The 27,343-nt window shown below is 45.1% G+C and overlaps 1 protein-coding gene and 2 long non-coding RNA genes across 5 annotated transcripts in view; all 3 read right to left on the bottom strand.

Moving 5' to 3' along the window:
• Window positions 1–7,705: 7,705 nt before the first annotated feature.
• On the bottom strand, window positions 7,706–10,224 carry LOC118965012. 2 transcript variants are annotated; one of them, XR_005052377.1, is made up of 4 exons: window positions 10,011–10,224; window positions 8,245–8,362; window positions 8,159–8,206; window positions 7,706–7,954 (listed from the first exon to the last, which is right to left on the bottom strand). It is a non-coding gene; the product is annotated as an uncharacterized LOC118965012 (long non-coding RNA). The 2 variants fall into 2 exon arrangements; XR_005052378.1 differs by lacking the exon at window positions 10,011–10,224 and adding an exon at window positions 8,737–8,756.
• Window positions 10,225–10,333: 109 nt separating this feature from the next.
• LOC118965011 lies at window positions 10,334–13,552 on the bottom strand. Of its 2 annotated transcripts, none has more exons than XR_005052375.1 (3): window positions 13,429–13,552; window positions 12,857–12,894; window positions 10,334–10,534 (listed from the first exon to the last, which is right to left on the bottom strand). It is a non-coding gene; the product is annotated as an uncharacterized LOC118965011 (long non-coding RNA). The 2 variants fall into 2 exon arrangements; XR_005052376.1 differs by having other exon boundaries at window positions 10,334–10,518.
• A 2,232-nt stretch (window positions 13,553–15,784) lies between these two features.
• The window catches only part of LOC110513770 (solute carrier organic anion transporter family member 3A1-like), a 46,246-nt gene continuing 34,687 nt past the window's right edge, over window positions 15,785–27,343 (bottom strand). Inside the window, exons 7-12 of the mRNA XM_036981816.1 lie at window positions 26,245–26,537; window positions 26,032–26,041; window positions 24,158–24,314; window positions 22,476–22,648; window positions 17,466–17,530; window positions 15,785–16,890 (exon numbers count right to left, since the gene is read on the bottom strand). Coding sequence (XP_036837711.1) covers window positions 16,514–16,890; window positions 17,466–17,530; window positions 22,476–22,648; window positions 24,158–24,314; window positions 26,032–26,041; window positions 26,245–26,537 — 1,075 coding nt within the window. The 3' untranslated portion in view covers window positions 15,785–16,513. The remainder of the gene's footprint in view (window positions 16,891–17,465; window positions 17,531–22,475; window positions 22,649–24,157; window positions 24,315–26,031; window positions 26,042–26,244; window positions 26,538–27,343) is intronic.

Below are 27,343 nucleotides of genomic sequence, written 5' to 3'. Positions count from 1 at the left end.
TCCTAATGGCCTGGTACTCAGGGCTCTATTCTCCCTCCATCACGTCCTAATGGCCTGGTACTCAGGGCTCTATTCTCCCTCCATCAGGTCCTAATGGCCTGGTACTCAGAGCTCTATTGTCCCTCCATCACGTCCTAATGGCCTGGTACTCAGGGCTCTATTGTCCCTCCATCAGGTCCTAATGGCCTGGTACTCAGGGCTCTATTGTCCCTCTATCAGGTCCTAATGGCCTGGTACTCAGGGCTCTATCGTCCCTCCAACCACTGATATTATTGCAAACGTCATGGAAAATCACATGAAACACTTATCCTCAAAAGAGTAGGCCTATCTTACTTTTAAAACTCAGGTTAAAACAGTGTAAAACATGGTTGCTGTGGATGTTGTTTCAAAGCCTAATACAACAAAATGGACAGCGCTTTCTAAAGTGATGATTCAGTCAAAACACCCATATGTATATTACAGTTTATGCACAGGCTTATGAGCCCAAGCCATCCTTATGGCATTACCCATCCTACCGCATGCATGGCAGAAAAACATCAAACAGATTTAAGATGTCTTTGGTACATAATTGGTCTAGCCTATACTCCAACATTAAACACATTCTAGTAACGGCCTTAGAGTGTGGACTGTACTACTGGGCATACTGGTGGACTGGTTACCTTATGCTACACTCCAACATTTATATCCATGAGTCTGGCAGAGAATGTAAAGCCCTAGGCCATGCGTTTGATTCAATGATTGAGCAGGGTGGCTTACAGTTAGCCTACAATTAGTGAATTTGTATTTCATTTTGAATAGCCTAGTAATAGGGAATGTTTAATATTTGAATAATGAATTGGGTGCCACATTACCTTTAGCTATCCATAATACAGTATCTTACCACTGTGCGTTTGTTTCCATCTCCTCCTCTCTCTCCTTTATTCCTTTCTGGAGCACACAGAGGGGCTGTCAACAGTTTAGTGAAGTACATTTCGTTATGAAAACATGTTACTGTCGATGTTTCCGAAAAGATTTCACTTGGTTTCCAAAATGAAGCACTGGGTAGCTGCAGGAACAAGGTTGGAGAGCCCATCCAGAGTTTTGTCGGAGGATCACCTGTCGGGCAGTGAGAGGCTGGCTGCTCCTCAAACTGCTTGATGCTGGAGTGAAATAAGTGTTTTTGTGTGCCCTAAAACTGAAACAACCTGGTGTTTACAACATGCAATGTTAGGCAAGAGTTGCTGAAAGGGTCTGAAAAAGTCAACCAACCCAGAACGCAACGCAAGTTTGAGGACAAAGAAATCCTTTTCTACCCAAGCTATGGGTGAGTAGCTGTGTCTAAACGGGTGAATTCAAGTCGAACCACCTAGCCTCCATCTCCCATCGAATCGTGGGATCTAAAGGGTTTCATTCCTATGCTGTGAGCTCTGAGCTACAGAGCTGTCTGTCCTCAGAAGACCCCTTCCAGAGAAAAGGGGGGGGACAGACTCCTAAGGGACACGGACACCGGGAAGACGAGCAACGAGGTGCGCAGGAGAAGTGCGTCATCGAACAACGGAACGGTCCACGCAGAGAATCCCCGGAGATCACCCCCCCACGTAATTACATCATTAGATTCTGACCCATAAGAGCGGCAGTTTGAGGCAAAGCTAAGGTTAGAATAGCATAGCTGACAAATTCACCCAAATGTATAGTTCTCTCGGGTACTTTCTCTTTTTCTCTCTCTTTTGAAATCCCCATTGTGGGTAACACGCGCCATAGTGTGTTGGCCCGTTATACTAAGTTCTAATCAATAGCCTAGAATGTGTTTTGTCTATGTGTATCTTTTATTATCATTTTAGTTTTTAGTAAATAATTCATTAGTGGGACCCGGGTCCGTGCAGATTCAAGGGCTATACAACGATCAGATTATGAGACTGATAGAGGAAACTGGTTAATTAGCGGCTGTTGTAAAATCGATATTCTGATATCCTTTGAGTTAATTTGGGAAATAGAAACTCAATACAAACTAGTTTTCCCATGGTGCCCCAGGTTAATGAGTTAATAATTGGTTAACAGGTTAATGAGTTAATAATTGGTTAACAGGTTAATGAGTTAATAATTGGTTAACAGGTTAATGACTTAATAATTGGTTAACAGGTTAATGAGTTAATAATTGGTTAACAGGTTAATGAGTTAATAATTGCTTGATTCAGTTAATCACGTAATTAAAAACTTGTAATCATTCGATGAACAACAGTCGTCACTTTAACCAATACAACGTCACGACACTACATTTGACAGAACTAGACCGCATGGTACACTCTGCCTGTCTCCTAAAGATGATCCACAGAAGGGTTGTTTGTACCTTATGACCCAGCAGACAAGCAGGGAGACACAGCTAGGAGCTGACAGCTAGGAGTATATAGCCTCCACATTGACTCTGTACCAGTACCCCCTGTATATAGCCTCCACATTGACTCTGTACCGGTACCCCCTGTAAATAGCCTCCACATTGACTCTGTACCAGTACCCCCTGTTTATAGCATCCACATGGACTCTGTACCAGTATCCCCTGTTTATAGCCTCCACGTTGACTCTGTACCGGTACCCCCTGTATATAGCCTCCACATTGACTCTGTACCGGTACCCCCTGTATATAGCCTTCACATTGACTCTGTACCAGTACCCCCTGTTTATAGCATCCACATGGACTCTGTACCAGTATCCCCTGTTTATAGCCTCCACGTTGACTCTGTACCGGTACCCCCTGTATATAGCCTCCACATTGACTCTGTACCGGTACCCCCTGTATATAGCCTCCACATTGACTCTGTACCAGTACCCCCTGTATATAGCCTCCACATTGACTCTGTACCGGTACCCCCTGTAAATAGCCTCCACATTGACTCTGTACCAGTACCCCCTGTTTATAGCATCCACATGGACTCTGTACCAGTATCCCCTGTTTATAGCCTCCACGTTGACTCTGTACCGGTACCCCCTGTATATAGCCTCCACATTGACTCTGTACCGGTACCCCCTGTATATAGCCTTCACATTGACTCTGTACTGGTACCCCCTGTTTATAGCCTCCACATTGACTCTGTACCAGTATCCCCTGTTTATAGCCTCCACATTGACTCTGTACCAGTACAAGGAACACCTATGTGAGAATGCTGTTCATTGACTACAGCTCAGCGTTCAACACCCTATTGCCCATGAAGCTCGTCACTAAGCTAAGGACCCTGGGACTAAACAGCTCCCTCCGCAACTGGATCCTGGACTTCCTGACGGACCGCCCCCAGGTGGTAAGGGTAGGCAACAACACGTCTGCCACGCTGATCCTCAACACTGGGGCCCCTCAGGGGTGTGTACTTAAGTCCCCTTCTGTACTCCATGTTAACCCACGACTGAGTGGCCAAACACGACTCCAACACCATCATTAAGTTTTCTGATGACACAACAGTGGTAGGCCTGATCACAGACAGCGATGAAACAGCCTATAGGGAGGAGGTCAGAGAACTGGCAGTGTGGTGCCAGGACAACAACCTCTCCCTCAATGTGAGCAAGACAAAGGAGCTGATTGTGAACTATAGGAAAAGGCGGGCCGAACAGGTCCCCATTAACATCAACGGGGCTGTAGTGGAGCGGGCTGAGAGTTTTAATTTCCTTGGTGTCCACATCACCAATGATCTATCATGGTCCAAACACACCAAGACAGTCGTGAAGAGGGCACGACAAAACCTTTTCCCTCTCAGGAGACTGAAAAGATTTGGCATGGGTCCCCAGATCCTCAAAAAGTTATACAGCTGCACCAATGAGAGCACCGGTTGCATCACTGCCTGGTATGGCGCAACAGAGGGTAGTGAGTACAGCCCTGTACATCACTGGGGCCAAGCTTCCTGCAATCTAGGAACAATATAATAGGTAGTGTCAGAGGAAAGCCCATAAAATTGTCAGAGACTCCAGTCACCCAAGTCATAGACTGTTCTCTTTGCTACCGCACGGCAAGTCTAGGGCCAAAAGGCTCCTTAACAGCTTCAACCCCCAAGCCATAAGACTGCTGAACAATTAATCAGATGGCCACCGGACTATTACATTGACTCCCCCTTCCAGTTGTTTTGTACAATGCTGCTACTCGCTGTTTATTATCTATGCATAGTCACTTCACCCCTACCTACATGTACAAATTATCTCTAAACTGTATCCCCGCACACTGACTCGGTACCGGTACCCCTGTATATAGCCTCCACACTGACTCGGTACCGGTACCCCCTGTATATAGCCTCCACACTGACTCGGTACCGGTACCCCCTGTATATAGCCTCCACACTGACTCGGTACCGGTACCCCCTGTATATAGCCTCCACATTGACTCTGTACCGTAATACCCTGTATATAGCCTCCACACTGACTCGGTACTGGTACCCCCTGTATATAGCCTCCACATTGACTCGGTACCGGTACCCCCTGTATATAGCCTCCACACTGACTCGGTACCGGTACCCCCTGTATATAGCCTCCACACTGACTCGGTACCGGTACCCCCTGTATATAGCCTCCACATTGACTCTGTACCAGTACCCCCTGTATATAGCCTCCACACTGACTCGGTACCGGTACCCCCTGTATATAACCTCCACACTGACTCGGTACCGGTACCCCCTGTATATAGCCTCCACATTGACTCTGTACCGTAATACCCTGTATATAGCCTCCACACTGACTCGGTACCGGTACCCCCTGTATATAGCCTCCACATTGACTCGGTACCGGTACCCCCTGTATATAGCCTCCACACTGACTCGGTACCGGTACCCCCTGTATATAGCCTCCACACTGACTCGGTACCGGTACCCCCTGTATATAGCCTCCACACTGACTCGGTACCGATACCCCCTGTATATAGCCTCCACATTGACTCTGTACCGGTACCCCCTGTATATAGCCTCCACATTCACTCTGTACCGGTACCCCCTGTCTATAGCCTCCACACTGACTCGGTACCGGTACCCCCTGTATATAGCCTCCAAACTGACTCTGTACCAGTACCCCCTGTATATAACCTCCACACTGACTCTGTACCAGTACCCCCTGTATATAGCCTCCACACTGACTCTGTACCAGTACCCCCTGTATATAACCTCCACACTGACTCTGTACCAGTACCCCCTGTATATAGCCTCCACACTGACTCTGTACCAGTACCCCCTGTATATAACCTCCACACTGACTCTGTACCAGTACCCCCTGTATATAGCCTCCACACTGACTCTGTACCAGTACCCCCTGTATATAGCCTCCACACTGACTCGGTACCGGTACCCCCTGTATATAGCCTCCACATTGACTCTGTACCAGTACCCCCTGTATATAGCCTCCACACTGACTCGGTACCGGTACCCCCTGTATATAGCCTCCACACTGACTCTGTACCGGTACCCCCTGTATATAGCCTCCACACTGACTCTGTACCAGTACCCCCTGTATATAGCCTCCACACTGACTCTGTACCAGTACCCCCTGTATATAGCCTCCACACTGACTCGGTACCGGTACCCCCTGTATATAGCCTCCACATTGACTCTGTACCAGTACCCCCTGTATATAGCCTCCACACTGACTCGGTACCGGTACCCCCTGTATATAGCCTCCACACTGACTCTGTACCGGTACCCCCTGTATATAGCCTCCACACTGACTCTGTACCAGTACCCCCTGTATATAGCCTCCACATTGACTCTGTACCGGTACCCCCTGTATATAGCCTCCACATTGACTCTGTACCGATACCCCCTGTATATAGCCTCCACATTGACTCTGTACCGGTACCCCCTGTATATAGCCTCCACATTGACTCTGTACCAGTACCCCCTGTATATAGTCTCCACATTGACTCTGTACCGGTACCCCCTGTATATAGTCTCCACATTGACTCTGTACCGGTACCCCCTGTATATAGCCTCCACACTGACTCTGTACCAGTACCCCCTGTATATAGCCTCCACATTGACTCTGTACCGGTACAACCTGTATATAGCCTCCACATTGACTCTGTACCGGTACCCCCTGTATATAGCCTCCACATTGACTCTGTACCAGTACCCCCTGTATATAGCCTCCACATTGACTCTGTACCAGTACCCCCTGTATATAGCCTCCACACTGACTCTGTACCGGTACCCCCTGTATATAGCCTCCACATTGACTCTGTACCAGTACCCCCTGTATATAGCCTCCACACTGACTCTGTACCGGTACCCCCTGTATATAGCCTCCACACTGACTCTGTACCAGTACCCCCTGCATATAGCCTCCACATTGACTCGGTACCGGTACCCCCTGCATATAGCCTCCACATTGACTCGGTACCGGTACCCCCTGCATATAGCCTTGTTATAGTTATGTTATTGTGTTTTTTTAAACTATTTTTTACCTTCGTTTTTTTGGTAAATATTTCCTTAACTCTTCTTGAACTTTGTTAAGGGCTTGTAAGTCAGCATTTCACTGTGAGGTCTACACCTGTTGGTTAAGGGCTTGTAAGTCAGCATTTCACTGTGAGGTCTACACCTGTTGGTTAAGGGCTTGTAAGTCAGCATTTCACTGTGAGGTCTACACTGTTGGTTAAGGGCTTGTAAGTCAGCATTTCACTGTGAGGTCTACACCTGTTGGTTAAGGGCTTGTAAGTCAGCATTTCACTGTGAGGTCTACACTGTTGGTTAAGGGCTTGTAAGTCAGCATTTCACTGTGAGGTCTACACTGTTGGTTAAGGGCTTGTAAGTCAGCATTTCACAGTAAGGTCTACACTTGTATTCGGCGCATGTGACAAATACAATTTGATTTGATTTGATCAGAGTTCACCATCTAAATGAGGCCCCAGGTCACTACACTGAGCCCTAGATTCTATCAGATCAGTGTTAACCCACAGTAACACAGAGTTCATCATCTAAATGAGCCCTAGATTCTATCAGATCAGTGTTAACCCACAGTAACACAGAGTTCATCATCTAAATGAGCCCTAGATTCTATCAGACCAGTGTTAACCCACAGTAACACAGAGTTCATCATCTAAATGAGCCCTAGATTCTATCAGATCAGTGTTAACCCACAGTAACACAGAGTTCATCATCTAAATGAGCCCTAGATTCTATCAGACCAGTGTTAACCCACAGTAACACAGAGTTCATCATCTAAATGAGCCCTAGATTCTATCAGATCAGTGTTAACCCACAGTAACACAGAGTTCACCATCTAAATGAGCCCTAGATTCTATCAGATCAGTGTTAACCCACATCATTGTTTTTGTTTAGGCGATGTTGGAGGTGTGCATTGGAACAGTCACATCCACAAGCGGCTCCCAGCGTTATACCTATCACAGACATTGCCATTGGATGCACCAATTCTTTCAATGACTTCCAATGAATGGAAGTTTACAAGTACAGTAGAGTTCCAGTCATTTTAATTAACGCTAGTTAGCATTGGCTCGCAAAATGACCTCCAACTTCCTCCATACTGCCGAGATATAGAAATGGTATCCACAAGTTAATCTGACTCTGGGGAAGCAGAAAAAATGCCAGAAATTGGCAGTATGGCTTTAACGCTGATCTGATTGAATGTAGGCCTGAGTTGGGCCTTGGTACTACTATAACCTGGTCCTACATCCCTTGGTACTCTGTCCTACTATAACCTGGTCCTACTATAACCTGGTCCTACTATAACCTGGCCCTACTACAACCTGGTCCTACTATAACCTGGTCCTACTATAACCTGGTCCTACTATAACCTGGTTCTACTATAACCTGGTCCTACATCCCTTGGTACTCTGTCCTACTATAACCTGGTCCTACTATAACCTGGTTCTACTACAACCTGGTCCTACATCCCTTGGTACTCTGTCCTACTATAATCTGGTCCTACTATAACCTGGTTCTACTACAACCTGGTCCTACATCCCTTGGTACTCTGTCCTACTATAACCTGGTACTACTATAACCTGGTTCTACTACAACCTGGTCCTACATCCCTTGGTACTCTGTCCTACTATAACCTGGTACTACTATAACCTGGTCCTACTATAACCTGGTCCTACTATAACCTGGTCCTACTATAACCTGGTCCTACTTTAACCTGGTCATACTATAACCTGGTCCTACTATAACCTGGTCCTACATCCCTTGGTACTCTGTCCTACTATAACCTGGTCCTACTATAACCTGGTCCTACTATAACCTGGTCCTACTATAACCTGGTCCTACATCCCTTGGTACTCTGTCCTACTATAACCTGGTCCTACTATAACCTGGTCCTACTATAACCTGGTCCTACATCCCTTGGTACTCTGTCCTACTATAATCTGGTCCTACTATAACCTGGTCCTACTATAACCTGGTCCTACTATAACCTGGTCCTACATCTCTTGTTACTCTGTCCTACTATAACCTGGTCCTACTATAACCTGGTCCTACTTTAACCTGGTCATACCATAACCTGGTCCTACTATAACCTGGTCCTACTTTAACCTGGTTATACTATAATCTGGTCCTACTATAACCTGGTCCTACTTTTACCTGGTCATACTATAACCTGGTCATACTATAACCTGGTCCTACTATAACCTGGTCCTACTATAACCTGGTCCTACTTTAACCTGGTCATACTATAACCTGGTCCTACTATAACCTGGTCCTACTATAACCTGGTCCTACTATAACCTGGTCATACTATAACCTGGTCCTACTATAACCTGGTCCTACTTTAACCTGGTCATACTATAACCTGGTCCTACTATAACCTGGTCCTACATCCCTTGGTACTCTGTCCTACTATAACCTGGTCCTACTATAACCTGGTCCTACTATAACCTGGTCCTACTATAACCTGGTCCTACTATGACATGGTCCTACTATAACCTGGTCCTACTATAACCTGGTCCTACTATAACCTGGTACTACTATAACCTGGTCCTACATCCCTTGGTACTCTGTCCTACTATAACCTGGTCATACTTTAACCTGGTCATACTATAACCTGGTCCTACTATAACCTGGTCCTACTTTAACCTGGTTATACTATAACCTGGTCCTACTATAACCTGGTCCTACTATAACCTGGTCCTACTATAACCTGGTACTACATCTCTTGTTACTCTGTCCTACTATAACCTGGTCCTACTATAACCTGGTCCTACTATAACCTGGTACTACTATAACCTGGTACTACTATAACCTGGTCCTACTATAACCTGGTCCTACATCCCTTGGTACTCTGTCCTACTATAACCTGGTCCTACTATAACCTGGTCCTACTTTAACCTGGTCATACCATAACCTGGTCCTACTATAACCTGGTCCTACTTTAACCTGGTTATACTATAATCTGGTCCTACTATAACCTGGTCCTACTTTTACCTGGTCATACTATAACCTGGTCCTACTATAACCTGGTCCTACTATAACCTGGTCCTACTTTAACCTGGTCATACTATAACCTGGTCCTACTATAACCTGGTCCTACTATAACCTGGTCATACTATAACCTGGTCCTACTATAACCTGGTCCTACTTTAACCTGGTCATACTATAACCTGGTCCTACTATAACCTGGTCCTACTATAACCTGGTCCTACTATAACCTGGTCATACTATAACCTGGTCCTACTATAACCTGGTCCTACTTTAACCTGGTCATACTATAACCTGGTCCTACTATAACCTGGTCCTACATCCCTTGGTACTCTGTCCTACTATAACCTGGTCCTACTATAACCTGGTCCTACTATAACCTGGTCCTACTATGACATGGTCCTACTATAACCTGGTCCTACTATAACCTGGTCCTACTATAACCTGGTACTACTATAACCTGGTCCTACATCCCTTGGTACTCTGTCCTACTATAACCTGGTCATACTTTAACCTGGTCATACTATAACCTGGTCCTACTATAACCTGGTCCTACTTTAACCTGGTTATACTATAACCTGGTCCTACTATAACCTGGTCCTACTATAACCTGGTACTACATCTCTTGTTACTCTGTCCTACTATAACCTGGTCCTACTATAACCTGGTCCTACTATAACCTGGTACTACTATAACCTGGTACTACTATAACCTGGTCCTACTATAACCTGGTCCTACATCCCTTGGTACTCTGTCCTACTATAATCTGGTCCTACTATAACCTGGTCCTACTTTAACCTGGTCATACCATAACCTGGTCCTACTATAACCTGGTCCTACTTTAACCTGGTTATACTATAATCTGGTCCTACTATAACCTGGTCCTACTTTTACCTGGTCAGACTATAACCTGGTCATACTATAACCTGGTCCTACTATAACCTGGTCCTACTATAACCTGGTCCTACTTTAACCTGGTCATACTATAACCTGGTCCTACTATAACCTGGTCCTACTATAACCTGGTCATACTATAACCTGGTCCTACTATAACCTGGTCCTACTTTAACCTGGTCATACTATAACCTAGTCCTACTACAACCTGGTCCTACATCCCTTGGTACTCTGTCCTACTATAACCTGGTCCTACTATAACCTGGTCCTACTATAACCTGGTCCTACTATAACCTGGTCCTACTATGACATGGTCCTACTATAACCTGGTCCTACTATAACCTGGTCCTACTATAACCTGGTACTACTATAACCTGGTCCTACATCCCTTGGTACTCTGTCCTACTATAACCTGGTCATACTTTAACCTGGTCATACTATAACCTGGTCCTACTATAACCTGGTCCTACTTTAACCTGGTTATACTATAACCTGGTCCTACTATAACCTGGTCCTACTATAACCTGGTCCTACTATAACCTGGTACTACATCTCTTGTTACTCTGTCCTACTATAACCTGGTCCTACTATAACCTGGTCCTACTATAACCTGGTACTACTATAACCTGGTACTACTATAACCTGGTCCTACTATAACCTGGTCCTACATCCCTTGGTACTCTGTCCTACTATAACCTGGTCCTACTATAACCTGGTCCTACTTTAACCTGGTCATACCATAACCTGGTCCTACTATAACCTGGTCCTACTTTAACCTGGTTATACTATAATCTGGTCCTACTATAACCTGGTCCTACTTTTACCTGGTCATACTATAACCTGGTCCTACTATAACCTGGTCCTACTATAACCTGGTCCTACTTTAACCTGGTCATACTATAACCTGGTCCTACTTTAACCTGGTCATACTATAACCTGGTCCTACTATAACCTGGTCCTACATCCCTTGGTACTCTGTCCTACTATAACCTGGTCCTACTATAACCTGGTCCTACTATAACCTGGTCCTACTATAACCTGGTCCTACTATGACATGGTCCTACTATAACCTGGTCCTACTATAACCTGGTCCTACTATAACCTGGTACTACTATAACCTGGTCCTACATCCCTTGGTACTCTGTCCTACTATAACCTGGTCATACTTTAAACTGGTCATACTATAACCTGGTCCTACTATAACCTGGTCCTACTTTAACCTGGTTATACTATAACCTGGTCCTACTATAACCTGGTCCTACTATAACCTGGTCCTACTATAACCTGGTACTACATCTCTTGTTACTCTGTCCTACTATAACCTGGTCCTACTATAACCTGGTCCTACTATAACCTGGTACTACTATAACCTGGTACTACTATAACCTGGTCCTACTATAACCTGGTCCTACATCCCTTGGTACTCTGTCCTACTATAACCTGGTCCTACTATAACCTGGTCATACCATAACCTGGTCCTACTATAACCTGGTCCTACTTTAACCTGGTTATACTATAATCTGGTCCTACTATAACCTGGTCCTACTTTTACCTGGTCATACTATAACCTGGTCCTACTATAACCTGGTCCTACTATAACCTGGTCCTACTTTAACCTGGTCATACTATAACCTGGTCCTACTATAACCTGGTCCTACTATAACCTGGTCATACTATAACCTGGTCCTACTATAACCTGGTCCTACTTTAACCTGGTCATACTATAACCTGGTCCTACTATAACCTGGTCCTACTATAACCTGGTCCTACTATAACCTGGTCATACTATAACCTGGTCCTACTATAACCTGGTCCTACTTTAACCTGGTCATACTATAACCTGGTCCTACTATAACCTGGTCCTACATCCCTTGGTACTCTGTCCTACTATAACCTGGTCCTACTATAACCTGGTCCTACTATAACCTGGTCCTACTATAACCTGGTCCTACTATGACATGGTCTTACTATAACCTGGTCCTACTATAACCTGGTCCTACTATAACCTGGTACTACTATAACCTGGTCCTACATCCCTTGGTCCTCTGTCCTACTATAACCTGGTCATACTTTAACCTGGTCATACTATAACCTGGTCCTACTATAACCTGGTCCTACTTTAACCTGGTTATACTATAACCTGGTCCTACTATAACCTGGTCCTACTATAACCTGGTACTACATCTCTTGTTACTCTGTCCTACTATAACCTGGTCCTACTATAACCTGGTCCTACTATAACCTGGTACTACTATAACCTGGTACTACTATAACCTGGTCCTACTATAACCTGGTCCTACATCCCTTGGTACTCTGTCCTACTATAACCTGGTCCTACTATAACCTGGTCCTACTTTAACCTGGTCATACCATAACCTGGTCCTACTATAACCTGGTCCTACTTTAACCTGGTTATACTATAATCTGGTCCTACTATAACCTGGTCCTACTTTTACCTGGTCATACTATAACCTGGTCCTACTATAACCTGGTCCTACTATAACCTGGTCCTACTATGACATGGTCCTACTATAACCTGGTCCTACTATAACCTGGTCCTACTATAACCTGGTCCTACTATAACCTGGTACTACTATAACCTGGTCCTACATCCCTTGGTACTCTGTCCTACTATAACCTGGTCATACTTTAACCTGGTCATACTATAACCTGGTCCTACTATAACCTGGTCCTACTTTAACCTGGTTATACTATAACCTGGTCCTACTATAACCTGGTCCTACTATAACCTGGTACTACATCTCTTGTTACTCTGTCCTACTATAACCTGGTCCTACTATAACCTGGTCCTACTATAACCTGGTACTACTATAACCTGGTCCTACTATAACCTGGTCCTACTTTAACCTGGTCATACCATAACCTGGTCCTACTATAACCTGGTCCTACTTTAACCTGGTTATACTATAATCTGGTCCTACTATAACCTGGTCCTACTTTTACCTGGTCATACTATAACCTGGTCATACTATAACCTGGTCCTACTATAACCTGGTCCTACTATAACCTGGTCCTACTTTAACCTGGTCATACTATAACCTGGTCCTACTATAACCTGGTCCTACTATAACCTGGTCATACTATAACCTGGTCCTACTATAACCTGGTCCTACTTTAACCTGGTCATACTATAACCTAGTCCTACTACAACCTGGTCCTACATCCCTTGGTACTCTGTCCTACTATAACCTGGTCCTACTATAACCTGGTCCTACTATAACCTGGTCCTACTATAACCTGGTCCTACTATGACATGGTCCTACTATAACCTGGTCCTACTATAACCTGGTCCTACTATAACCTGGTACTACTATAACCTGGTCCTACATCCCTTGGTACTCTGTCCTACTATAACCTGGTCATACTTTAACCTGGTCATACTATAACCTGGTCCTACTATAACCTGGTCCTACTTTAACCTGGTTATACTATAACCTGGTCCTACTATAACCTGGTCCTACTATAACCTGGTCCTACTTTAACCTGGTCATACTATAACCTGGTCCTACTATAACCTGGTCCTACATCCCTTGGTACTCTGTCCTACTATAACCTGGTCCTACATCCCTTGGTACTCTGTCCTACTATAACCTGGTCCTACATCCCTTGGTACTCTGTCCTACTATAACCTGGTACTACTATAACCTGGTACTACTATAACCTGGTCCTACTATAACCTGGTCCTACTATAACCTGGTCCTACTATAACCTGGTCCTACTATAACCTGGTCCTACTTTAACCTGGTCATACTATAACCTGGTCCTACTATAACCTGGTCCTACATCCCTTGGTACTCTGTCCTACTATAACCTGGTACTACTATAACCTGGTCATACTATAACCTGGTCCTACTATAACCTGGTCCTACTTTAACCTGGTCATACTATAACCTTGATAAAGGATAAATATATAAAATGTTTCAGTGGTAGATAGCTCGACAGATGTTTTTGAAGCAGAACATATAAAAATTGAATGTAAGTTTTACTAAAAACTAAAAGTGAGACCTAACTGTGTGACCGGGTCAGTATTTGACCGTTATCCATGAGAGAACTGTTTAGTCTTGGTCACAATGCATTTTGCGTGATAAAGTCTTCTGGAACATTCTGGATCTGAAGGCTAATAACTGCTCAATACAGATTTAACCCTTGGTAAACAATCAGCCACTCCCATGTCCGTGCAAGTGACATACTGAATATATGTTTACATGCATAAATCAGCAAGCTTTTTCATCAAAATAATATTATCACCTGCTGCCACTGTTATTGTTTTTTAAAATATGCTTTTGGAAGTTATAGTTTTTTCTTGATGGCAATTTATGTCTATCAAGGAAAAACATTTTAAATTAACAATACATTAATATAATAAGCAGAACAATATCGCTGCCAAACAGCCAGAGATATGGTTGAACTGACAACCATTTTCCTTGATCATGACTAGAGCCCAGAGTTATTCCTGGTTAGAAAAGCTCCTGGAAAACTGATGAATACGGCGTTTTAAAAGAAAAATCAGAAGGTAAGGTGTTGAGTGTCCAAACAGTTGAACTACTGATCTCTGTCTGAATCGTGTGCAGTGATGTCAGATTTACTAACACCACAGTGAATGAAGTAAAGGGATCAGCGATATGTAGTGCCAGAACATTCTAGACTTCTTCTATAAATATCACTATCTTCAATATATCTTTAACTCTAACTAGGTTTGCAAAACTCTAGTGAAATGACTACGTTTTCCAGAAATCCTACTTGGAAGGTTCCCAGAATCAGGGTGGAATAAGCAGGACATCTGGAATCCTTCAACTAGGATCTCTGGAAAACCATGGAAGTTTGGGAAAATTACTGGAATTCTGCAAACCTATCTCCAACTCACCTGTAGTGGAACTCTAACCTGCTAACCCACTAGCCTGCTGGTAAACCTGTCTATCATCTGTGGTGGAACTCTAACCTGCTAACCCACTAGCCTGCTGGTAAACCTGTCTATCATCTGTGGTGGAACTCGAACCTGCTAACCCACTAGCCTGCTGGTAAACCTGTCTATCATCTGTGGTGGAACTCTAACCTGCTAACCCACTAGCCTGCTGGTAAACCTGTCTATCATCTGTGGTGGAACTCGAACCTGCTAATCCACTAGCCTGCTGGTAAACCTGTCTATCATCTGTGGTGGAACTCTAACCTGCTAACCCACTAGCCTGCTGGTAAACCTGTCTATCATCTGTGGTGGAACTCTAACCTGCTAACCCACTAGCCTGCTGGTAAACCTGTCTATCATCTGTGGTCGAACTCTAACCTGCTAATCCACTAGCCTGCTGGTAAACCTGTCTATCATCTGTGGTGGAACTCTAACCTGCTAACCCACTAGCCTGCTGGTAAACCTGTCTATCATCTGTGGTGGAACTCTAACCTGCTAACCCACTAGCCTGCTGGTAAACCTGTCTATCATCTGTGGTGGAACTCTAACCTGGTAACCCACTAGCAAACCTGTCAGTCAAATGAAACATTGGTTTAATGGCAGGTTCAACTAGCATCCTTTAAGAGGATGGACTAGGACCAAACAACCAGTCAGAATAAAAAGACAATCATAAGCCGAAATCATTCAGATGATCTAGTGGGGATGCTTTCATATGTTCATTGGGACTGGTTGGAACTGAAAGAGATTTCCTATGATATGTAGAGCTGAGGAGAACAGACACTCTGAGGTGGATCAGGTCAGGACTGACCCTGTGGATCTGCACCCAGAGAGGACAACAAGTCCACCCCCTGTGGCCCTGACAAAACCCATTGAATTCTACCCAGCCAGTATTACCACTGTGTTGTCTACCACTGTGTTGGCTCAGAACAGTCATCCCAGGAGGAGACCTGTTAATGTGGATAAAACTGATCAGAAATGTCTATTAAAGACCAGAATAAAGAGTGAATAGTAGTGTGTTGTGACGGCAACAGCAGTCAGCCAGCAAGCCAGCCAGTTAGCTTGCCAGTCAGACAGCCAGCCAGTTAGCTTGCCAGCCAGCCAGCCAGTAGGTTAGCTTGCCAGTCAGGCAGTCAGCCAGCTTGCCAGTCAGGCAGCCAGCCAGTAGGTTAGCTTGCCAGTTAGGCAGTCATCCAGCTTGCCAGTCAGGCAGCCAGCCAGTTAGTTAGCTTGCCAGTCAGGCAGTCAGCCAGCTTGCCAGTCAGGCAGCCAGCCAGTAGGTTAGCTTGCCAGTCAGGCAGTCATCCAGTTAGTCGTCTCCCGGGTCTTGGAGAAACTATAAAACAGACTCCATGTTATAACTCATCTCTGGTTCCTCCAGGTTATATATAAATGTTGTCCGGTTGCCTGGGTTCTGGGTGATCTCCTTGCCGAGGTTGTCCAGAGTCACGTTGGAGGCAAACAGCTGGGTGGGAGTCAGGTAGCCTTCACTGTTCTTAATGTATTTCTTATAGTTGGTCCGGAGACACTGCCAAGTGGTGGTGTAAAGGATGAAGGCGGTGGACTTGAGAGCGATGGCGATACTCACGTAGAGGTGTCGATAGGCCACGTTGTCGTACAGCATGCAGGCTCCCTTATCTCCACAGACTGTGGACCAGAACAGGCAGGTGGAGTCGATGCCCATGCCGAAGATCAGAGGGGGAGGGATGAAACCTGGGAGGAGAGGGAACATAGATCAGACATTAGACCCAAAACTTAGATGCTGTGATTGTCTGGTTTGCTTGGTTCATTGTGGCTTGAAAATGCAAACACTAGATCAGCCATCATACTTAAACACATACAGTACAGCTAACATTACATTGAATGAATTCAGCTTGGTTTGTATTGTACATAAACAATGGAAATAAAGCCATGTTATTGATGACAGTGATCTCCTACCTAGTAGTCTCAGGCCCAGAAACATGTTATTGATGAGAGTGATCTCATACCTAGTAGTCTCAGGCCCAGAAACATGTTATTGATGACAGTGATCTCCTACCTAGTAGCCTCAGGCCCAGAAACATGTTATTGATGACAGTGATCTCCTACCTAGTAGTCTCAGGCCCAGAAACATGTTATTGATGACAGTGATCTCCTACCTAGTAGTCTCAGGCCCAGAAACATGTTATTGATGACAGTGATCTCCTACCTAGTAGTCTCAGGCCCAGAAACATGTTATTGATGACAGTGATCTCCTACCTAGTACTCTGAGGCCCAGAAACAAGTTATTGATGACAGTGATCTCCTACCTAGTAGTCTCAGGCCCAGAAACAGAACTCCAAGAGCGTAGGATTTTAGCTCAGGGCTCACTGTTCTGAAACACAAAGAAACACACTATAGAAAGCAGTCAAAATGTACAGCAGCAAGCCGTTACATCAGCAGCAAGCCATTACAGCAGCAGCATAGTAACAGCAGCATAGTAACAGCAGCATAGTAACACCAGCATAGTAACACCAGCATTGTAACACCAGCATAGTAACAGCAGCTTAGTAACAGCAGCATAGTAACAGCAGCCTAGTAACAGCAGCATAGTAACAGCAGCATAGTAACACCAGCATAGTAACATCAGCATAGTAACACCAGCATAGTAACAGCAGCATAGTATAGGGCTGCATGGTAGCCTAGTGGTTAGAGAGTTGGACTAGTAACCGAAAGGTTGCAAGTTCAAATCCCAGAGCTGACAAGGTACAAATCTGTCGTTCTGCCCCTGAACAGGCAGAAAACCCACTGTTCCTAGGCCGTCATTGAAAATACGAATTTGTTCTGCCTAGTAAATAAAGGTCAAATATTTTTTTTAAAAGTAACAGCAGTATAGTAACAGCAGCAAGCCGTTACAGCAGCAGAAAGCCGTTACAGCAGCAGCATAGTAACAGCAGCATAGTAACATCAGCATAGTAACAGCAGCAAGCCATTACAGCAGCAGCCATCCGTTACAGCAGCAGCATAGTAACAGCAGCATAGTAACAGCAGCATAGTAACAGCAGCATAGTAACAGCAGCATAGTAACATCAGCATAGTAACAGCAGCAAGCCATTACAGCAGCAGCAAGCCGTTACAGCAGCAGCATAGTAACAGCAGCATAGTAACAGCAGCATAGTAACATCAGCATAGTAACAGCAGCAAGCCATTACAGCAGCAGCAAGCCGTTACAGCAGCAGCATAGTAACAGCAGCATAGTAACAGCAGCATAGTAACAGCAGCATAGTAACAGCAGCATAGTAACAGCAGCATAGTAACAGCAGCAAGCCATTACAGCAGCAGCAAGCCGTTACAGCAGCAGCATAGTAACAGCAGCAGGCCATTACAGCAGCAGGCCATTACAGCAGCATAGTAACAGCAGCATAGTAACAGCAGCATAGTAACAGCAGCAAGCCATTACAGCAGCAGCAAGCCGTTACAGCAGCAGCATAGTAACAGCAGCATAGTAACAGCAGCAGGCCATTACAGCAGCAGGCCATTACAGCAGCAGCAAGCCGTTACAGCAGCAGCATAGTAACAGCAGCATAGTAACAGCAGCAGGCCATTACAGCAGCAGGCCATTACAGCAGCATCAAGCCATTACAGCAGCATAGTAACAGCAGCATAGTAACAGCAGCTTAGTAACAACAGCATAGTAACAGCAGTAAGCCATTACAGCAGCATAGTAACAGCAGCATAGTAACAGCAGCAAGCCATTACAGCAGCATAGTAACAGCAGCATAGTAACAGCAGCATAGTAACAGCAGCATGCCATTACAGCAGCATAGTAACAGCAGCATAGTAACAGCAGCAGGCCATTACAGCAGCATAGTAACAGCAGCAAGCCATTACAGCAGCATAGTAACAGCAGCAAGCCATTACAGCAGCATAGTAACAGCAGCATAGTAACAGCAGCATAGTAACAGCAGCATAGTAACAGCAGCAAGCCATTACAGCAGCATAGTAACAGCAGCATAGTAACAGCAGCATAGTAACAGCAGCCTAGTAACAGCAGCATAGTAACAGCAGCATAGTAACAGCAGCATAGTAACAGCAGCAAGCCATTACAGCAGCATAGTAACAGCAGCATAGTAACAGCAGCAAGCCATTACAGCAGCATAGTAACAGCAGCATAGTAACAGCAGCATAGTAACAGCAGCCTAGTAACAGCAGCATAGTAACAGCAGCATAGTAACAGCAGCATAGTAACAGCAGTAAGCCATTACAGCAGCATAGTAACAGCAGCATAGTAACAGCAGCATAGTAACAGCAGTAAGCCATTACAGCAGCATAGTAACAGCAGCATAGTAACAGCAGCATAGTAACAGCAGCAAGCCATTACAGCAGCATAGTCAATCAATCAATCAATCAAATTTATTTTATATAGCCCTTCGTACATCAGCTGATATCTCAAAGTGCTGTACAGAAACCCAGCCTAAAACCCCAAACAGCAAGCAATGCAGGTGAAGAAGCATAGTAACAGCAGCATAGTAACAGCAGCATAGTAACAGCAGTAAGCCATTACAGCAGCATAGTAACAGCAGCATAGTAACAGCAACATAGTAACAGCAGCATAGTAACAGCAGCATAGTAACAGCAGTAAGCCATTACAGCAGCATAGTAACAGCAGCATAGTAACAGCAGCATAGTAACAGCAGCATAGTAACAGCAGTAAGCCATTACAGCAGCATAGTAACAGCAGCATAGTAACAGCAGCATAGTAACAGCAGCATAGTAACAGCAGCATAGTAACAGCAGTAAGCCATTACAGCAGCATAGTAACAGCAGCATAGTAACAGCAGCATAGTAACAGCAGTAAGCATGTGGAAATAAAGGGATATTCATGATGGAATAAAGTGTAAGAAACCTAATGTGAACTGTTACAGGCTTTGGTTTGACCATTTCTGCTTTGGAGTTGGACTTTAGCACAGATTGGTTTCACATCCTTAGTCAGTATGTGTTACACCTGTTCTGGTTGTCACCTCGTTAGTCAGTATGTGTTACACCTGTTCTGGTTGCCATCTCGTTAGTCTGTAGGTGGTACACCTTTGCTGGTGTAATCTCATTAGTGGGAAGGTGTTTCTACTGTGCTGGCCCAGGTGTTATTTAAGAGTGTCTGGCCCAGGTGTTATTTAAGAGTGTCTGACCCAGGTGTTATTTAAGAGTGTCTGGCCCAGGTGTCATTTAAGAGTGTCTGGCCCAGGTGTTATTTAAGAGTGTCTGACCCAGGTATCATTTAAGAGTGTCTGACCCAGGTGTTATTTAAGAGTGTCTGACCCAGGTGTTATTTAAGAGTGTCTGACCCAGGTGTTATTTAAGAGTGTCTGACCCAGGTGTTATTTAAGAGTGTCTGACCCAGGTGTTATTTAAGAGTGTCTGGCCCAGGTGTTATTTAAGAGTGTCTGACCCAGGTGTTATTTAAGAGTGTCTGGCCCAGGTGTCATTTAAGAGTGTCTGGCCCAGGTGTTATTTAAGAGTGTCTGACCCAGGTGTTATTTAAGAGTGTCTGGCCCAGGTGTTATTTAAGAGTGTCTGACCCAGGTGTTATTTAAGAGTGTCTGGCCCAGGTGTCATTTAAGAGTGTCTGGCCCAGGTATTATTTAAGAGTGTCTGACCCAGGTGTTATTTAAGAGTGTCTGACCCAGGTGTTATTTAAGAGTGTCTGACCCAGGTGTTATTTAAGAGTGTCTGACCCAGGTGTTATTTAAGAGTGTCTGACCCAGGTGTTATTTAAGAGTGTCTGACCCAGGTGTTATTTAAGAGTGTCTGGCCCAGGTGTTATTTAAGAGTGTCTGACCCAGGTGTTATTTAAGAGTGTCTGGCCCAGGTGTCATTTAAGAGTGTCTGGCCCAGGTGTTATTTAAGAGTGTCTGACCCAGGTGTTATTTAAGAGTGTCTGGCCCAGGTGTTATTTAAGAGTGTCTGACCCAGGTGTTATTTAAGAGTGTCTGGCCCAGGTGTTATTTAAGAGTGTCTGGCCCAGGTGTTATTTAAGAGTGTCTGGCCCAGTGCTCCAGTTGCCTTGAGAGATGTGTGGGGTTAACACCTGTAGTTGGCTCCCAATCTGATTTCTAGAAAAACATCCTTTATCTGATTTCCTTGGTTTAGTATTGCACCACCTTTTTGGTTTGCTTCCTGTCTATAAGTTTGGTGTGGGTTTTTCGTTGCCTCTTCTTGGGGAAATTTAGTGGGCTCTCATGGTGGGTGTCTTTAAGGTTCCAGTTGTTGTTGCTAGTCAACTGTCAGTGGACACCCCCATGAGTGTCTTTCAGAACCCCTCCTAAACCTGTTTGGTTTTGGTTGGTGTCAGTGACTCTTTGTTCGTTCCCCTTCTGTTTCAGGAACATTAATTCTTGCTGGGGACCAGAATGATGACATCGAGGGTTAGAGGATTTCATTGATTAGGACCCTTTGACTATTGCAAATCCAGCAGCTACTCTTCCTGTGGTCCACATAACACAGGTACGTCTGAGTGGTCTAACCTGATGAGTATGATAACAGAGGGGGTCTGGGTTAGAGGTTACCTGATGAGTATGATAACAGAGGGGGTCAGGGTTAGAGGTTACCTGATAACATTGATAACAGAGGGGGTCTGGGTTAGCGGTTACCTGATGAGTATGATAACAGAGGGGGTCAGGGTTAGAGGTTACCTGATGAGTATGATAACAGAGGGGGTCAGGGTTAGAGGTTACCTGATGAGTATGATAACAGAGGGGGTCTGGGTTAGCGGTTACCTGATGAGTATGATAACAGAGGGGGTCAGGGTTAGAGGTCAGGGTTAGAGGTTACCTGATGAGTATGATAACAGAGTGTGTCTGGGTTAGAGGTCAGGGTTAGAGGTCAGGGTTAGAGGTCACATGATGAGTATGATAACATAGGGGGTCTGGGATAGAGGTCAGGGATAGAGGTCGGGGTTAGAGGTTACCTGATGAGTATGATAACAGAGGGGGTGTGGGTTAGAGGTCAGGGATAGAGATGACCTGATAACAGAGGGGGTCTGGGTTAGAGGTCAGGGTAAGAGGTTACCTGATGAGTATGATAACAGAGGGGGTCTGGGTTAGAGATCAGGGTTAGAGATGACCTGATGAGTATGATAACAGAGGGGGTCTGGGTTAGAGGTCGGGGATAGAGATGACCTGATGAGTATGATAACAGAGGGGGTCTGGGTTACAGGTCAGGGATAGAGATGACCTGATGAGTATGATAACAGAGGGAGTCTGGGTTAGAGGTCAGGGATAGAGATGACTTGATGAGTATGATAACAGAGGTGGTCTGGGCCAGAGGTCAGGGTTAGAGGTTACCTGATAAGTATGACGATCGAGGGTGTCTGGGCCATGGCTCCGATCATGCTGCACACACAGATGACACAAAGGAAGGTGATAAAGGCCTGTTGGCAGCCTGGACTGGGACATTTCCCCGGCAACGCCACCGACTCCTCCTCCTTACTGCTGATACACATACAGCTGGTCAGGTTCTGGAGGAGGACAGGAGAGGATATTACCTATAGATAGACAGCTGGTTCTGGAGGACAGGAGAGGATATCACCTATAGATAGACAGCTGGTTCTGGAGGACAGAAGAGGATATCACCTATAGATAGACAGCTGGTTCTGGAGGAGGACAGGAGAGGATATCACCTATAGATAGACAGCTGGTTCTGGAGGACAGGAGAGGATATCACCTATAGATAGACAGCTGGTTCTGGAGGACAGGAGAGGATATCACCTATAGATAGACAGCTGGTTCTGGAGGACAGAAGAGGATATCACCTATAGATAGACAGCTGGTTCTGGAGGACAGGAGAGGATATTACCTATAGATAGACAGCTGGTTCTGGAGGACAGGAGAGGATATCACCTATAGATAGACAGCTGGTTCTGGAGGAGGACAGGAGAGGATATCACCTATAGAAAGACAGTTGGTTCTGGAGGACAGGAGAGGATATCACCTATAGATAGACAGCTGGTTCTGGAGGAGGACAGGAGAGGATATCACCTATAGATAGACAGCTGGTTCTGGAGGAGGACAGGAGAGGATATCACCTATAGATAGACAGCTGGTTCTGGAGGACAGGAGGGGATATCACCTATAGATAGACAGCTGGTTATGGAGGAGGACAGGAGAGGATATCACCTATAGATAGACAGCTGGTTCTGGAGGACAGGAGAGGATATCACCTATAGATAGACAGCTGGTTCTGGAGGACAGGAGGGGATATCACCTATAGATAGACAGCTGGTTCTGGAGGAGGACAGGAGAGGATATCACCTATAGATAGACAGCTGGTTCTGGAGGAGGACAGGAGAGGATATCACCTATAGATAGACAGCTGGTTCTGGAGGACAGGAGAGGATATCACCTATAGATAGACAGCTGGTTCTGGAGGACAGGAGAGAATATTACCTATAGATAGACAGCTGGTTCTGGAGGACAGGAGAGGATATCACCTATAGATAGACAGCTGGTTCTGGAGGAGGACAGGAGAGGATATCACCTATAGATAGACAGCTGGTTCTGGAGGAGGACAGGAGAGGATATCACCTATAGATAGACAGCTGGTTCTGGAGGAGGACAGGAGAGGATATCACCTATAGATAGACAGCTGGTTCTGGAGGAGGACAGGAGAGGATATCCCCTATAGATAGACATACAGCTGGTCAGGTTCTGGAGAGGAGTGGATACAATATATAAACTATAGGAATCATTGGGCCCTGGTCTTAAGTAGTGCACTATATAGGGAATAGGGTGCCATTTGGGACTCACCCACATACTTCTATATAACACATGACTAATATAGCTTGCTCCTACAGTTTTGGTGACCCTGATATGATGTACCCGATGGGTTTATGTGATCTACTATCATGTGAATGGTGATGCAGCAATTCATGGGACAGCTGTATAGGACTTTTAGAACATGGTCTACTATGGATGTCAATGACAATGCAGCTGGCTGTAAAGGTCCTGCCAGAAGACCAGGGACTTACAGGTGTGAGGCAGCCGGCGAAGCAGGCTGAGAGGTAGGTGATCCCGTTGGAGCCACACACAGGGCTCACTGAGGCTGTGTAGCAGTTACAGTTGTTGATGCAGGCATGCTCCGGTCTCTGCCATGACCGCAGGGTCCTGGGAACAGGCAAACAGGTTCTGTTATATAGAAACCATGGCATTATCAAAACACTGGAAACATGCTGTGTACAATGATAGCTACAGTGGGGCAAAAAAGTATTTAGTCAGCCACCAATTGTGCAAGTTCTCCCACTTAGAAAGATGAGAGAGGCCTGTAATTTTCATCGTAGGTACACGTCAACTATGACAGACAAAATGAGAAAAAATATCCAGAAAATCACATTGTAGGATTTTTAATGAATGTTTTTGCAAATTATGGTGAAAAATAAGTATTTAGTCACCTACAAACAAGCAATATTTCTGGCTCTCACAGACCTGTAACTTCTTCTTTAAGAGGCTCCTCTGTCCTCCACTCGTTACCTGCATTAATGGCACCTGTTTGAACTTGTTATCAGTATAAAAGACACCTGTCCACACTCCAAACTCCACTATGGCCAAGACCAAAGGACACCAGAAACAAAATTGTAGACCTGCACCAGGCTGGGAAGACTGAATCTGCAATAGGAAAGCAGCTTGGTTTGAAGAAATCAACTGTGGGAGCAATTATTAGGAAATGGAAGACATACAAGACCACTGATAATCTCTCTCGATCTGGGGCTCCATGCAAGATCTCACCCCGTGGGGTCAAAATGATCACAAGAACGGTGAGCAAAAATCCCAGAACCACACGGGGGGACCTAGTGAATGACCTGCAGAGAGCTGGAACCAAAGTAACAAAGCCTACCATCAGTAACACACTACGCCGCCAGGGACTCAAATCCTGCAGACGTGTCCCCCTGCTTAAGCCAATACATGTCCAGGCCCGTCTGAAGTTTGCTAGAGAGCATTTGGATGATCCAGAAGAAGATTGGGAGAATGTCATATGGTCAGATGAAACCAAAAATATAACTTTTTGGTAAAAACTCAACTCGTCGTGTTTGGAGGACGAAGAATGCTGAGTTGCAACAATACCAGACAGTCTTGTCTGTATGTAGCCTGTTTGTCTGCATGGCAGTTGTTTTAGTGGTGTCGGAGTGTTACGGATACAGTTATCCTGTGTGTGTATCCTGTGTGTGTATCCTGTGTGTGTGTTTCTTTTCTCTCCTTCTCCCCTCACAGGTGAAAATCATCACTCCCCAATCAGTCAACAATCAATCATCAATCAGAAGACACACCTCCTCCTGTTTCCTACCCTATCACAGTTCCTTCCCCATGGTTTAAAAACCCCATCATTTGTTTGCTCTGCAGCTCAATCTCTTTGTAAATGCCATGTTGGTAGATCTCTGTTCTTCATGGAGTTCAGTAGCGCAATCTCTTTGTAAATGCCATGTTTGTAGATCTCTGTTCTTCGCTCGCTCTCTGTGTATTAATTAACCTCTCCTTTTGTTTGAGCATCTCCATAGCACTTTGTCATCACCTGTGAGTATTGTTTTTGGTTATGGTGTTTGTATTTAATTGCTGGTGGGAAAAGGGGAAACCAAGACAAGTCGCCCATGGGCATACACTACCCGTAGATAAACTTTGTTAAACACACTAGTTAGAACTGGGCGGACCACCCACTGTAATTTTGGTTAGTTAGTTAGCTGTTGTTAAAGTAGGCTAGTCTAGCTTAGGGGTGTTTTTGCATATTTATTGTTTCTTTCCTTGGGTCCAGCTCAGCCCCTTTTCCTGCTCCCCCCATTACCGTGTGTTTATAAATAAACCCTGAGTTTGACGGTATTATTTCAGTTGTCGTGGTTATTTCATTCACACTTACTTTGTCACAGCTATAATTTGCATGAGATATGTTACGGGTCTCATTACCATCCCCCCTAGACTGTCGGGCCAAAAGAGATTCGTAACACGGAGCATGGCAGTTGTTTTGGTGGTGTCGGAGCATGGCAGTTGTTTTAGTGGTGTCGGAGCATGGCAGTTGTTTTAGTGGTGTCGGAGCATGGCAGTTCTAAACTATCATCTATAGAGGCTACACTGTCGTCTATAGAGGCTACACTGTCGTCTATAGAGGCTACACTGTCGTCTATAGAGGCTACACTGTCGTCTATAGAGGCTACACTGTCGTCTATAGAGGCTACACTGTCGTCTATAGAGGCTACACTGTCGTCTATAGAGGCTACACTGTCGTCTATAGAGGCTACACTGTCGTCTATAGAGGCTACACTGTCGTCTATAGAGGCTACACTGTCGTCTATAGAGGCTACACTGTCGTCTATAGAGGCTACACTGTCGTCTATAGAGGCTACACTGTCGTCTATAGAGGCTACACTGTCGGTCGTCTATAGAGGCTACACTGTCGTCTATAGAGGCTACACTGTCGGTCGTCTATAGAGGCTACACTGTCGGTCGTCTATAGAGGCTACACTGTCGGTCGTCTATAGAGGCTACACTGTCGGTCGTCTATAGAGGCTACACTGTCGGTCGTCTATAGAGGCTACACTGTCGGTCGTCTATAGAGGCTACACTGTCGGTCGTCTATAGAGGCTACACTGTCGGTCGTCTATAGAGGCTACACTGTCGGTCGTCTATAGAGGCTACACTTTCTGTCGTCTATAGAGGCTACACTTTCTGTCGTCTATAGAGGCTACACTTTCTGTCGTCTATAGAGGCTACACTTTCTGTCGTCTATAGAGGCTACACTTTCTGTCGTCTATAGAGGCTACACTTTCTGTCGTCTATAGAGGCTACACTTTCTGTCGTCTATAGAGGCTACACTTTCTGTCGTCTATAGAGGCTACACTTTCTGTCGTCTATAGAGGCTACACTTTCTGTCGTCTATAGAGGCTACACTTTCTGTCGTCTATAGAGGCTACACTTTCTGTCGTCTATAGAGGCTACACTTTCTGTCGTCTATAGAGGCTACACTTTCTGTCGTCTATAGAGGCTACACTTTCTGTCGTCTATAGAGGCTACACTTTCTGTCGTCTATAGAGGCTACACTGTCGGTCGTCTATAGAGGCTACACTGTCGGTCGTCTATAGAGGCTACACTGTCGGTCGTCTATAGAGGCTACACTGTCGGTCGTCTATAGAGGCTACACTGTCGGTCGTCTATAGAGGCTACACTGTCGGTCG

This window comes from Oncorhynchus mykiss, chromosome 6 (genome assembly GCF_013265735.2).
Source record: "Oncorhynchus mykiss isolate Arlee chromosome 6, USDA_OmykA_1.1, whole genome shotgun sequence".
NCBI lineage: Eukaryota > Metazoa > Chordata > Actinopteri > Salmoniformes > Salmonidae > Oncorhynchus > Oncorhynchus mykiss.
Note: the sequence above shows the minus strand (reverse complement) of the source record. Positions and strands in the feature narration are given on the sequence as shown.